This window comes from Schistocerca piceifrons, chromosome 4 (genome assembly GCF_021461385.2).
Source record: "Schistocerca piceifrons isolate TAMUIC-IGC-003096 chromosome 4, iqSchPice1.1, whole genome shotgun sequence".
Taxonomy (NCBI): Eukaryota; Metazoa; Arthropoda; class Insecta; order Orthoptera; family Acrididae; genus Schistocerca; species Schistocerca piceifrons.
Window position 1 is genome coordinate 499,458,390 of NC_060141.1, and position 12,477 is coordinate 499,470,866.

Here is a 12,477-nt window from a genome sequence, read left to right on the forward strand (position 1 = left end):
AGAAGGAAGACAATGACACCCTGATCAGATATGTATGACTGGATTTCAGCCTCCATCAGACCGTCTAGCAGCCAAGTGTAATTAACACCATGGGAAGGATTCAGAGTTCTATGGGCCTCAACACAAACAGGATAAGCATGGAGAAGTGAGGCGGCAAGCAGTTGTTGAACTTGAGAATCAGAAGCAGTCTCCAAAAGCAAAGTGCCATTCTGTAAATGAGAGCAGGATTTCACAGGGCCAGCAATGGCATCAACACCTTTCTGAATAATAAACAGATTCACCATTGCGAAGGACTGACCGTCTTCAGTACGTGAAACCACGAGAAACTGTGGTGCAGCTGGAAGGGTCTTTGAATTATTAGCCTCATTCTGTTTAAGTTCTGTAGACGTTGATTGTGAAGATGATTGTCTCATTGTGAGAAAATCCCCTGATTGCCAGCATCTCCGATGGCGTGCTCCTTCCAACTGGGGGCTCGTTTCACAAGGGAATGCACTCACCTTAGGTGATAACTGACACCTCAGGTCACAGCTCCCGAACACCTGACAGAGGGACCAATCAGTAGTTTGGGAAGGTAGCAGCTCAGACAATCACCCCTCCCTGGGCCTGGCCTGTACTAGGAGGTACATGCGAACCCTACCTGTCAACTTTTTTTTTTTTTTTGTTTTGGTTTTAGGGCGCAAAACTGCTATGGTCATTAGCACCCGGTCCGTGACTTAGGAAACAGTAAAAAACCGAAATTGAAAACCGGCAGCAATGGGAACGAAAGTCATAAAATTGGAGAAACTAAAACCAGAAGGAAGGCTTAAAAATCCACTACAGAAAGGGGTTGGTTGTCCCCAAAAAAAGCTTCAAATGACTGACGTCATTTCACTGGCACTAATAAACTTGAGAACGCAGTCGGCTGAGCGCGTGTCATCTGCTAAAATCGACGATATATCAGGCGATAGCTGTAGACAGGAGCGTAACGGATTAAAGTAGGGGCACTCAATTAAAAGGTGTCTTACCGTCCACAGCTGAGAGCGGTGGGGACAGAGTGGAGGAGGATCGCCGCTTAAAAGATTTCGATGGCTAAAAAGACAGTGCCCTATCCGGAGTCTAGTTAAAATTACCTCCTCCCGACGACGCGTTCGGGAGGAAGAGGTCCAAGCACAAGGACGAGCTTTCACGTCCCGCAATTTATTATAGGGAAGTGTCGACCAATGTGCGTACCATAAAAGAACAACTCGACGACATAAAATGCTCCGTACATCGGTGAAGGGAATCGACTGAATAGCTGGCCGAAGAAGAGAGACTGCAGCCTTGGCCGCTGTATCGGCCGCCTCATTCCCACAGATACCAGCGTGTCCCGGGAGCCAGAGGAACGCCACCGAAACGCCCCCCATGTGGAGCAAGCGAGAACAGTCCTGAATTCGGTGGACCAGAGGTTGGACAGGGTAAAGAGCTCAGAGACTGAGGAGAGAGCTGAGAGAATCTGAGCAAATAACATTCTGTATCTGCTGATGGCGGCGGATGTAGTGGACAGCCTGGAGAACAGCGTAAAGCTCCGCAGTATAAACCGAACACTGGTCGGGAAGCCGAAAGTGATTTGGGGTGTCGCCAACAATATAGGCACTCCCTACACCTAACGATGTTTTCGAGCCGTCGGTGTAAATAAATGTGGTGTCCGTCATTTGTGCACATAGAGCAGCAAATGCCCGACGATAAACAAGTGAAGGGGTACCATCCTTGGGAAATCGACAAAGGTCACGGAGCAGGCAGATCCGGGGACGGAGCCAAGGCGGTGCTGTACCCCAAGTTGTCAAGGTGGTTTTAGGAAAGCGGAAGGAAAGAGAATGAAGCAGTTGACGGAAGTGGACTCCCGGTGGTAGTAAGGAGGAGGGGCGGCCTGCATACCCTACATCAAAGGAGGCGTCGAAAAAAAGGTCATGGGCTGGATTAGCAGGCATGGAAGACAGATGGCTAGCATAACGACTCAGAAGGACTGCTCGCCAATTGGACAGTGGAGGTTCAGCAGTCTCAGCATAAAGGCTTTCCACAGGGCTGGTGTAAAAAGCTCCAGACACTAAACGTAATCCACGGTGGTGGATCGAGTCGAGACGCCGAAGAATAGACGGCCGAGCAGAGGAGTAGACTACGCTTCCATAGTCCAATTTCGAGCGCACTAAGGCGCGATAGAGGCGGAGAAGGACCACTCGGTCCGCTCCCCAGGAGGTACCATTAAGGACACGGAGGGTGTTAAGGGATCGCAGACAGCGAGCCGAAAGATAGGAAACGTGGGAGGACCAGCACAGTTTTCTGTCAAACATAAGACCCAAGAATTTAGCGACGTTTGAAAACGGAAGGTTGACAGGACCTAGATGTAAGGAGGGCGGAAGAAACTCCTTACGTCGCCAAAAATTAACACAAACGGTCTTACTGGGAGAAAAACGGAAGCCGGTTTCGATGCTCCAAGAGTGGAGGCGATCGAGACATCCTTGAAGACGTCGTTCAAGAAGGCTGGTCCGTTGAGAGCTGTAGTAGATCGCAAAATCGTCCACAAAGAGGGAGCCCGAGACATCAGGAAGGAGACAATCCATAATTGGATTGATGGCAATGGCAAACAGTACAACAATCAGCACAGAGCCCTGGGGTACCCCGTTTTCTTGGGAGAAAGTACGGGAGAGAGTAGTGTTCACCCGCACCCTAAATGTGTGCTCTGCCATAAATTCGCGAAGAAAAAGGGGCAGCCGACCTCGAAAGCCCCAAGAGAACAGTGTGCGGAGGATGCCTGTCCTCCAACAGGTATCGTATGCTCTCTCCAGATCAAAAAATATTGCTACTGTTTGGCGTTTCCGGAGAAAATTGTTCATGATATAAGTGGAGAGAGCAACAAGATGGTCAACTGCAGAACAATGCTTTCGGAATCCGCATTGGGCAGGTGTTAAAAGACTGCGGGATTCCAGCCACCACGCTAAACGGTAATTCACCATACACTCCAAAACCTTACAGACATTACTCGTGAGAGAAATGGGGCGATAGCTAGAGGGGAGATGTTTGTGCTTTCCAGGTTTCGGAACAGGAACGACGATAGCTTCCCGCCATCATCTGGGTAAAGTACTGTCGGTCCAAATTCGATTATAAAGGCAAAGGAGGTAACGCAGACTATGGGTTGATAAACGCAGCAACATTTGGACGTGGATACCATCCGGTCCTGGGGCGGAGGAGCGAGAAGAAGAGAGTGCATGTTGGAGTTCCCGCATGGAGAAAACAGTATTGTAGCTTTCGCGATTATGAGAGGAGAAAGCAAGAGGTCGCACTTCCGCTGCACGTTTCTTCGGGAGAAACGCTGGCGGGTAATTTGAAGAGCTCGAAATCTCAGCAAAGTGCTGACCAAACGAGTTAGAAATTGCGACGGGGTCCACTAATGTGTCATGCGCGACAGTGAGCCCAGAGACCGGAGAGAAACTAGGCGCGCCTGAGAACCGTCGAAGCCGACTCCAATCTTCCGAGGAGGGAGTGAAGGTGTTAAATGAGCTAATAAAGACTTTCCAGCTTGCCTTCTTGCTATCGCGGATGACACGACGGCATCGCGCTCGGAACTGCTTATAGCGGATACAGTTGGCCAAAGTAGGATGGTGGCGGAAAACGCGAAGAGCACGTCGCCGCTCACGTATTGCATCACGGCATGCCTCGTTCCACCAAGGAACTGGGGGGCACCAGGGCAATTCGGAGGTGCGTGGTATTGAATGTTCCGCAGCTGTAAGAATAACGTCGGTAATATGTGTGACCTAATCGTCGACGCTGGGAAAGTGAGTCATCGAATGTCGCTAGAGACGAAAAAAGTGTCCAATCAGCTTGGGCAAACTTCCAGCGTCGCGGGCGCATGTATGGCAGTTGAGGCTGCAGTCAAAGGACACATGGAAAGTGGTCACTCGAGTGTGTATCATCAAGGGCGAACCATTCGAAGCGCCTAGCTAGCGGAACAGTACTGACCGCAAGGTCCAAATGAGATAAATTTGTCGTGGAGGCAGACAAAAATGTAGGGACCCCAGTGTTGAGGCAAACTAGATCCGCTTGGTGGAAGACGGCTAGCAATAGTGAGCCACGTGGACAAGGATGTGGAGATCCCCAAAGCGGGTGGTGGGCATTGAAGTCCCCAACCAGCAAATAGGGGGGTGGAAGCTGACCAAGAAGATGAAGGAGATCAGCTCGTGTCATTGGTGTGGGCAATGGAACGTATACAGTACAAACAGAGAACGTGTATCCGGAAAGGGAAAGACGGACGGCGACAGCTTGGAAGGAAGTGTTTAAATGGATTGGGTGATAATGGAGAGTTTCATGGAGAAGAATCATGAGTCCTCCATGTGCTGGAGTGCCTTCAACAGAGGGGAGATCATATAGGACGGACCGAAAATGAGGGAGAACAAAGCGGTCATGGGGACGCAGCTTTGTTTCCTGAAGACAGAAGATGACCGGCGAGTAGGTTCGTAAGAGGATCGACAATTCATCCTGATTGGCTCGAATACGCGGATATTCCAGTGGATAATGGACATAGGGTGAACAGAAAATGGAGGAATGTGACCAAGGTCGCTGTCAACTCAACGACTGCTCAGAGCTTGCGACCGACAGCATGGAATGGCATTCAGCCAAAGGCAGAAGATCTTGATCCATAGGTTGGTCAGGAGCAGCTCCTGCCACCAGCGATCGGCTGGTTGATCGGCTGCCAGCAGTGCGCCTCGGCGACACAGAAGACGGCCGAGGGCGATTTCCGCCAGGTGGTGCTGTAGATGGGACACGCCTTGGTGGAGAAGGAGAGGAACTAGGTTTCTTTGTAGCCTTCTTGGAAGTATGATGTTTAGATGAAGGAGTAACCGATGGTTGGGAAGTTGCGGTACGTAAAAACTCTTCACGAGTATGCTCTTTTTTCGAAGTCTTGGTGTCTGACTTTTGGGCTCGAGATTTAGCAGAACCCGACGAAGGGTGAGCCAGAGAGTGGGCAGGCGAAAGTGGTGAGGTTGAACGGGCGATCTTTGCGCTGGCCGATCTGACGACCGTGGCACTAAAGGTGAGGTCGCAAGTCTGCGTGGCCGCCTCCTTTGTTGGCCGAGGAGAAGCAAGGGCAGTGCTGTATTTTCCTGTCTGAGGCACGGTGGGCTGTCGACTGGTGAATAATTTTCGAGCAGCAAAGGTCGACACCTTTTCCTTCACTCTGATTTCCTGAATGAGCTTTTTGTCTTTAAAAATGGGGCAATCTCGAGAGGAAGCAGCGTGGTCACCCATAGAGTTGACGTAACGAGGGGATGGAGGTGGACAAGCACCCTCATGGGCATCCTTGCCACACGTAACATATTTGGCCGGATTGGAACAGGACTGGCTGGTGTGATTGAACCACTGACACCGATAGCAACGTGTAGGGTTTGGGACATAAGGGCGAACGGAAATTATCTCATAGCCTGCTTTGATTTTCGATGGGAGTTGAACTTTGTCAAATGTCAAGAAGACAGTGCGGGTTGGAATGATGTTCGTGTCAACCCTTTTCATGACTATGAACTGCCGTTACGCCCTGGTCAGACAGGTAGTGTTGAATTTCCTCGTCAGACAATCTGTCGAGGGAGCATGTATAAATGACCCCACGTGATGAATTTAAAGTGCAGTGCGCTTCCACCCGGACAGGGAAGGTGTGTACCAGTGAAGTACGCAGCAATTTTTGTGCCTGAATGGCACTGACTGTTTCTAACAACAAGGTGCCATTTCGTAATCTGGAACAAGACTTTACAGGACCTGCAAGTGCGTCGACACCTTTCTGAATAATTAAAGGGTTGACCGTGGAGAAGTCGTGACCGTCGTCAGATCGAGAAACAACAAGGAACTGTGGCAACGATGGAAGGACTGTCTGTGGCTGAGACTCACTGAACTTACGCTTGTGAGCAGACATAGTGGAAGGTGAGGAAACTATTGCGGAAGAATCCCCCATGATTACCGGCGTCTCCGATGGCGCGCTCCTCCCTTGTGCGGGCCCTCTCTGAGGGCACTCCCGCCTTAGGTGATTGTTCACACCTCAGGTCACACCTCCCGACAAACGGACGGAGGGACCAATCGGCACTTTCGGAAGGTATCAGCTCGGGTAATCACCCCTCCCTGGGCCTGGCCGTTACCAGGGGGTACGTACATGTCCTACCTGTCTACCCGGGGCGGGGAATTACGCGTTACCCCGTCACCGGCTACGCATGGAAGTGTGTGGGTCGGCCTTCAGACATGCACAGGGAGGAAAAAAGAGAAAGGGAAAGGAAAGAAGAGGGGTCTCAAACGCCGAAGCGGAGAAAAGGGCAAAGAGAAGAGGGAAGGAACAGAGAAGGACAGAGGAAGGACGAAGACTGGCAAGTATAGAAAGCAAGGAATTTGTAACAGTTTCGAGCGTCCGTCTCCGGACGTAGGCACAAACCATACTCCCAGAGGGGAGAAAGGGAAGGAAAGAGCTAGAGGTGAGGGGGGGGGGGGGGGGTGAAGATGGGGGACCGAGAAGGATGCGGAAAGGGAGGGTATGCAGCCCAGAAAGGAAGGAGGGCCACATTAGCTCCGGGTCCCGTGCTCGCTACGCACGTATCCACAAAAGAGTTGTGGACCCCCTGGGGGGTACCTGTCAACTTGGGGCTGGGAATTATGTGCTGCCCAGTTACCTGTTATGCGTCAGATGCTTGGGCCAGCCATCAGGAGCGCACAGGGAGGAAGAAGAAAAAGAGGAACCTCAAACACCGAAGCAGAGGAACGAGAGGAGAAGGAAACTAAGAAAGGAAAAGGGAATGAAAGACAGTGGTGAGACTGTTCTTATGTTAGCAACAGACAATGCGGAACATTCCCATTAACACCCCAGACTTGTTCCCCAATGGAGGGGAAAATCATAGCAAGCAGGTAGACAGGCAGCATGAAAGGGAAAAGATACTACAAAGGCTTGGGGCCCTGTGGTTGCCTAGGACAAACCCCCCAAAGAGGAGTGGCGAGCCCCCCCCCCCCCCCTCGGGGGGGGGTGGTATGGGGGGAAGGGGGGGAGAAGGTGTCCTATGGGTGTGGTATAAGAGAGGCACCTTAACGTTGCTTTGTAATAGCTTTCAGCAATTGCACAAGCAAGCTCTGTTTTCTGTTTCTGTAAATACAACAGAACTGACTCAGACACAGGCCAACTGCTCACACAACAGAAGCAGGATGCACACACAAATGTACACAAAACCAGGAAGATTGGCATCTCGTCACATTTATTCCTTGCAGATGTCAAGAAAATTTTTTCCTTTTCTACAAGACTGTACACTAAAGCCAATGTAGTGGCACTCCATTCCAAACAGGTAGTAACAGTGACTTATTACATAACATCCAGGCTATTATTATTATTATTATTATTATTATTATTATTAAATCAAATTAAGAACTAAGCATATAAAAAGATGTAACAAAAATTGGTGAAATATGTAAATAAATATGTAATGAAGCAGTTATTTGTAAAATCCAAAATTTAATTTTTTTTGCTAGATAATGTAAGTTTACAGGTGGGCTAATCAAACATTAATTCTTAATCAGTTCACTTCTGCTACAAAGTACTGAAGTACAAGTGTCTTCTATTGAGGCATTTAAGTCACAATGGAATGGGATGCACAATTAATTACATTACATTGTTCCAGACATTCTGTTGGCATGCAGTCTCCTGTCTGACTAACCTTCACAAGAAGTCAATGGTGCATACTTAAATGCCAGTAATATTTATGCGCTAAGAATAATATTCTCATGGGGATCTACAATTTCCCCATTCAATAAGCAAGACAAAATAATCAGATTTGAGTATCTTGGATTCTTATTCTGCATGGATTGCAGTTTGCTGGAAACTACATACCCACTTCACCTGGTACAACACTGACCTTCCGAACTGCATCTTCCATTATCTCCATAGCCTCTCAGACAGGCATACTTGAAGTCTTCAGTTTCCTGATACTATCGGGAAACCAACTGAACTGACTTGCTATGTGTGAAACTAAACTGAGCACTAAACTGTTTAATGCTGACTAGGATACACTCACACACATTACAAGATCAAAAGAAAATTTCTCCATAACCGACTTCACAGCTTCAAAGTGAGAGAGGCAGAAGTACATCAGACAGCTGCTGCTTGTAGCATTGTAAACAATAAGAACATTTCAAGAAAATCTTCTTCCTTGCTGATATCAGTGTATTTACTTCTGGGGATTTTCTGCCCCTCATTGCAACGGACGAACTGTACATGTAGCATGCACTAACTTAGGATAAAATACATCAAGTAATTTCTCTGCTTTCAACATTTATGGAGCTGCACCTGTGTACATCAGTAGAACCCTCTTCTTTTATGCCATCTGACCTGGTACCTAGGTACATAATAAAAATGAATCTGCCAGCTGCTGAATTACTTGTTCTCCCTAAAGATTTACAATAAATTAAGTAGGGCTTGGATGCAGCCTCAGAGTCCAGCTTGCCCACAATTAGATTAGCAAATGAAACTGCCTATAGCATCTGTTGTCTCATTAGCAGAAATACATATGAGTGATTTGTCAATGTCAGCACTGATTTTTTCTAATATATCAACATAGTAAGAATTTAGGTAACTGTTCCTGAGAGTGGACTCATTGGGAATACACAGGTGTGGCATTTCTGTGAGAAATGTTTAAATTTAAGTACCTGAAGTTTCCAGGGTATGTGTCACAGCAACCAATACAAAACACAGTTGTTTGTAAAATTTACTATTAGTATTTATTACTTTTCCTGCAACTGTGTAAGTAGAATCCGTTTCTTTGAAGAAATCTATTGGTAATTCCTATCACATAGGCTGCTTTGTAAATGACGTTCGGTTTGAGATTTCACCATACATCCTATAAGTTTATCACAAGTCTGGCTGAAGACTATTTTACCATTGGTTGTTAAAGTACTTTCAATAGACATTCATGTTATCAGCTTTGATGACAATGAAGACACAACTGGTGCCATAGCTAACTTAAATGCAACTGATTGCTACACATTGCGTAGCATTTGAGAACAAGAAAGGACAGCATGTTCAGAACCTGTGCAATTTAGTTTGGAGTGTAACGTGATTGATGACAGTATGAGAAACACAATAATAAACTTAACTTTCTTTTCCTTTCTCGCTATGCATCGGAAATGTATGAGACTGACAAAAATGTGTAATAATTCCACAGTAATATTACAATCTATAAAATTATGTAATTTAAAACTTTGAAGTAAGGGTTCTTTCAAATTTGTTGACATTTTAGATTTTTCTCTTTTTTAAAAAATTATACAAACAAAGGAACAGAATACGTAAGACTCTAATAATACTGTTGAAGATTAATAATAATAACAATAATAACTTGCATGAACAGCTATATGAACCGAAACACGAGATTAATAAGACTTGCATGCACCCATTCACAAGTAAGGTGTGTCACTCACTTTGAGATGGTTTTTTTTTTCCCCTTATACTTTGTACTACCCTTGTGATCAAGGCCAAAAAAAGGGAAAGGGAAGGAGAGTTATAGTTTAACATCCTGTTGATGATGAGATTATTAGCGACTGAGCACAAACTAGGATTGGGAAGGAAACTGGACATCTACTTTATAACAGAATTATCACAAGTAGAAGGTAGCAACCATAGAAACCCCAAATCTGGAGGGCAAATGGGTATTAGAAACACTCTTCTCCTGGATCCTAGTGCAGTTCTTACCAAACATTATGAAGAGTATGGAAAATTATAAAATGTTTACAGTGTTAGAGAGTTTAAAGAATACCAGTTTGTGTTGCATACGATGTCACGTGCATGCCCAGTCATAACTGTGCCTCCCTCAGCAACAATGAATTTCTGTATGTTTTGACTACTTGTAAGCACTATACCAAAGATTAAAAATTATTGCTACTAAATACTGATAAATTTGAATACATTTAATGACCTCCACATTTAATTAGCACCCTCTAAATACAGGTGTTTCATCCTTATCTATGAATGCAAAAGTCTATCAACATTTATTACTACCCATCTGATATTATTCTAGATACAGCTTTTGAAGAGACCTAGCAAAAGATTACAAACAACTAACCTGTGCAAGTAACTTGTTTATTACAGTGGCTCTCTGTTGCGGCTGCAAATCCGGCATTTCATTTTGTATATCTTTGTCAGAAATGCCCTTTGGTATTTTCTGTGCCAAGGCAATAATCCTAGAACAAATTAGCAAAAGAGAAGACAAAGTATAATCTGACACTCTGAAAGCATAAGAGGGTATCAGAGTAACAAAAGGAAGGAAACCATAACCATCCAACAAGAGCTGCTGAAGCTCCACTTGATATATTACTCCATAGAGTGGCGGACAGTTATCATGTGGTAATGTGCTACAGCACACGGTAAATATCAAACTAAAATTACGCCATTTCTCTTTGAATGCGAGTCACAAATCATTCCATTTCTCTTGGAATGTGTGCTGGTATACACATACATGGGTGAAAACACGTTTTGTAGTGCTCTCTCACAATAACTACAAACCAGTGTCAAGGGCTGAAACGATGGTCAGCCACGTTATGATCAACTCAGAGAAGGGACGAGACTGCCTGTGGTTAACTGTGCATGCTCTGATGTTTTGCGATCCCTTCCACCACCACGAGTGATACATTGCTCACAGCACCAGGCCGGCATTTTTCTTGGGAAAGCATAGAGTATGAAGGATTTCTGAGGAGCAGTTGACATAATGGCACCTCGGCCAAGTGGTCAAGAGCACTGATTGTCAATTTGTTGGCTCAGTTTGTTTTGTTTTATTCCTTACAATGTTAAACTACTAAATATATTGATAATTCAACTTATAAATGTAAAATTGATATATTCAATTTAGTTACAATTACTACCTTTGTAAGTCGAAAGGCTACAGATGATAGTAAAAAAAGCGAGTATATGAGGAAATTTACTATGAAAGTGTTTTCTGTTGATGAAATGTTCTTGATCTGCTAAAGAGGCATTTTTCCAGTAGATGTTTGAAGGAGAAAGTGAGAGTTAAAGTGTTAGGTAAATTTATTTCATATGTAAATCTAACAACAGAAGGGCATGGGACGAGCCTCACCAATATGGCTCAAACTGTGCAAGCAGTAGCAGGTAGATGCCCTTTCAAGTTCCTTGAATAATTTGTGTGAGAGGGCTGTAGGAAAAGATAAAATGCTGTCTGAAGATTAACACGCAGAGTATGCAGGATTTTTTAGTAGAATTCATGTATCAGTAGGGTAGCCCAGTGATCAAGCCCACTGATGGGTAATTCATGGATTTGGGTTTAATTCCTGCAGTTATCATCTTTTCCTTCTTTTTTCATTTTATTTTATTCCTCACGATGTTAAATAATTAATTAAAAATTTAAATATATTTAAACAGTTCAGTTTGTAAATGTAAATATAATATATTCAATTTAGTTACAGTTACTAATGTAAGTGGTAAGGCTAGGCTACCACATTGTAGCACACTGGTAAAATTATACTAGACTGCATACATAAGCTTTCATATTTTGCTTGAAGCCTTAATTATAACTCCCATTTCACTGATATGTTTAGACAGTTTCAAACAAAAATAACTATAATACTTCTTCTAACAAGGAACATTCCCCATAACACCTCCTCAGATTTAGTGATAAGAGGCCACAGTGTGTAGCCAATCAGAAACTGAACACAGATCAAGCACGCAAATAGGAAGAAGGAATACTGAACTGTGAAAAAAAAGCAAACTAGAAACAGTGAATGGTCCAAGAACAAGAAATGCAATATAGAGCTGCCAAAAGAGCAATGGCGTTGTGGTTAAGTGGCTACAGTGTTGAACTGCCAAGTGGGTGAGCACCACTCAAACCTCCAATCCTTTATTCAAATCTGTGTCATGGCGTATTTGCAACAGTGAGGTGCTGAAATGATCGTCAGCCACGTTACAATAAGCTCGGAGAAGGGACAAGACTGCCTGTGATTAACTGAGCATGCTCTGATGTGAGTGCTACATTGCTCACAGCACCAGACCAGCATTTTTCTTGTGAAAGCATAGAGTATGAGGGATTTCTGAGAAGCAGTTGACATAATGACATCTTGGCCAAGTGGTCAAGAGCACTGACTGTCAATGGCAGTTGATTCTGCACATCTACTCTGTTAGCAGCCAAAAGGAAGTGGCTTTTGCATGGGAAACGTAAACGTTTGATTACGAGGCGACAAGTCAACTGAATGCTCCTGTGGAAAAGATGTCTTGTGTCATACAAGGCATTAGTGACAGCATGTGTCTCATATGATAGGAATGTCTTATCGATGCAGCTAATTTGTATGACAGGTAAGTGAGTGTGATATGCCTCCTTTCCCGATCAAGGTGTTCAGATGAATGTGAATGTGATCACTCCTAAGGAAATGATGAAAACATAATAGTTTGTCACTTAAGCTGCAACAAATGAATGCAATAGTTTCACAATCATATAGTTTCTCTGTTGTATT

General features: G+C 44.8%; 1 protein-coding gene across 3 annotated transcripts in view; it reads right to left on the reverse strand.

Moving 5' to 3' along the window:
* The window catches only part of LOC124795500 (DNA-directed RNA polymerase III subunit RPC6), a 77,277-nt gene that overhangs the window by 31,870 nt on the left and 32,930 nt on the right, over positions 1 to 12,477 (reverse strand). For all 3 annotated transcript variants that reach the window (XM_047259559.1, XM_047259558.1, XM_047259557.1), the window contains one exon: positions 10,083 to 10,200. In XM_047259559.1, the coding sequence (XP_047115515.1) occupies positions 10,083 to 10,200 (118 nt within the window). The remainder of the gene's footprint in view (positions 1 to 10,082; positions 10,201 to 12,477) is intronic.